Source organism: Solanum stenotomum, chromosome 10 (genome assembly GCF_019186545.1).
Source record: "Solanum stenotomum isolate F172 chromosome 10, ASM1918654v1, whole genome shotgun sequence".
Taxonomy (NCBI): Eukaryota; Viridiplantae; Streptophyta; class Magnoliopsida; order Solanales; family Solanaceae; genus Solanum; species Solanum stenotomum.
In genome coordinates this window covers 45,181,233-45,183,578 of record NC_064291.1, presented here as the reverse complement: position 1 = coordinate 45,183,578, position 2,346 = coordinate 45,181,233, and the positions used below count along the sequence as shown (strand labels likewise).

At 37.1% G+C, this 2,346-nt stretch overlaps 1 protein-coding gene across 1 annotated transcript; it reads right to left on the bottom strand.

Moving 5' to 3' along the window:
* Nucleotides 1-1,084: 1,084 nt before the first annotated feature.
* Nucleotides 1,085-1,720, bottom strand: LOC125843040 (RING-H2 finger protein ATL5-like). Its single transcript, XM_049522287.1, has one exon. The coding sequence runs from the start codon at nt 1,718-1,720 to the stop codon at nt 1,085-1,087; it is 636 nt and encodes a 211-aa protein (XP_049378244.1).
* Nucleotides 1,721-2,346: the final 626 nt, after the last annotated feature.

Here is a 2,346-nt window from a genome sequence, read left to right as displayed (position 1 = left end):
GTTTGCCACTAGATGGATATCGATTAGAGAAGATTGCTAGGGAAGTAAGCAAAAGTTCAGAAGAAATAAAGAGAAGTTATATATTTAGTGACGGATCAGTGTTACATTATGGTGAAAAATTGGAAAATGGAGCTTGGTGGAGTCCTTGGAATGACTTAAAGACTCCTCAGCATATGTATATTATGCCCAATGTAATGGATGTATCCATTCTCCCTGATCAATGGAGACGGCGTGAGCATGCTATGACACCAACAAACTTTGGCATATCATTTACAACTCTACTATTAAACCGGCTAGAGACATTTCTGGGGTATAAAACTTCCATCCCGAACCTTGAGGGCAAGGTTCATATCAGGGACAGAATAACTGATGTATTGTTATGAACCCAACCAAGATGGAGGATAGTTTCAGAAAAGTTACAAACTATTTGTGGGACCTGAGTTAGGAATAGTAGTTAAATACCAGTAGGTTAGGGGAAAATAGGTATTGAATGTTGTTGAGTCATCTCTATAAATGTCATCTCTATTTCTTCTAGCTTCTCACCCCTGCCTCTCTGTTTCTCATCCCCTTCTTCTATAGTTTCTATCCTTATCTTCGAGTACTCTTACCTCTGGTAACAACTTTAGTTTATCTGATAATAAATACAAGCACTACAAAAATCTTGTTGTGCTTGTACTTATTTAGTTTATGTGAATTAGATTGTTTTATGCATATAAACCAGTCATGTACATTAATTAAGGTTGTATATAGAAACTTACTTATGGCTGCGGATATGCAAGTAATCCTTCCAGGATAGCAGTGAGCTTCACTTCCTTGGCCCTTTCCATTGCCTTGCTTCCAAGATTGTTTTGATAAAATGTTTATCCCTACGATCAATATCAGAAATCAGAAAAAGGCAAAATTTTGATTTTAAAAAGATAAAAACAATGCTGATTTTTAAAATATGAAATATACCTGTCGAATCTGACTTGACTGTGTGTAGCAGGTTCTTTTTTGTTGGTTTGGATGCTTTTTGGAGAAACCAATACAGAATAAATCACCTAATCCTATATATACAAATCCTATGACCAAAACTATACAAATCCTATATGACTGCACGACAATGAGGGCAGTTGAGAGCCCCAAACGTCATCCAGTTCAATATGCAAATATGGTGATAAAAGTGACCACAAGAAGGAAGAACTCGCACGAGTTGTCCCTCATCATAGTCAAGCTGACATATCTCACACATGTTAGCACATTCCTCCCTAGAAATTCGCCGGGCAAGAAATGTGTTAACTAGGATAGAGGCCTCAGGATGTCTCACCACGAAAGGTCTCTCCATAGGAAGACTCTGTGGGTGTGGGGGTCTATCCTGCTGTCCCTCCACAAGAAGTGTCTGTGGAGGTGTTTCCGAGATGACCTCTCTCATCTCTAATTGCCTGTCATCCCTTATCACCCTTGTATCCCTCCCCATTGTACGTGTATGTTTATATAGGACTAAAATGAAAATAACAGAAACAAAAAAAGCTACAAGTGCTCCTACAAGACCTCCTAGTTTATCTATTCGAGGATAATCTTCTGCCCAAGTGACATTAATCAAGTACGGCCCCCCACACTCTGGACATGGTGGATCCCCAATAAGGCCTATATATGGACCCTCAGCAACCGCCTCAATGCAATGTGCGCTCAAGGCGAGCCACACAAAGTGAGAGCACAGAGTATATATTGCTACAACCATATTGACTTTATACTATGCTTTTTCTTATGTTTGTTATACTAAATGAAAAATTAGGGAGTACTGTTAATCTCCTAATGAGATGTTTAACTACTATCTATACCAAGGTAACTAACTAGCTAAAACAAATAAATATGTGTTCGTAAGTAGCACCTGAAAATACAAATATATGTCATTAGTTAATACATGTATAACACAAATAATGCAATAACAAATGTCATGATAACACATACAAAACTATATTTCTAATCAGAATGCTTTTTGCGCTTATATTTTGTCTTACCCGCCATTTTTCAGGCAAGTAAAATATCATGCCTGGGGTGTTTTGGTATGGAGCTACATGTCCACAGAGAAAGTTGAAGTATTTTTACCTTCAAAAGCTTTCATTGTAAAGACTAAATATAAGTTGGAAGACGATATATTATTAATGAAGACAGAAAGCTGTTAAATGGAGTTACAAAGGAAAAACTCCTAAACGAACTGAAGTAAGGAAATCTAACTAGACAATGACTGTTGAAATACTAATTCATTATCCTAAGACCTAAATAAACAGGGACAGGTACTGCTGAAACATTAATATGAATAAACTGAGAACTAATAATTGAACGGACTCGTGATGTTCCAATACG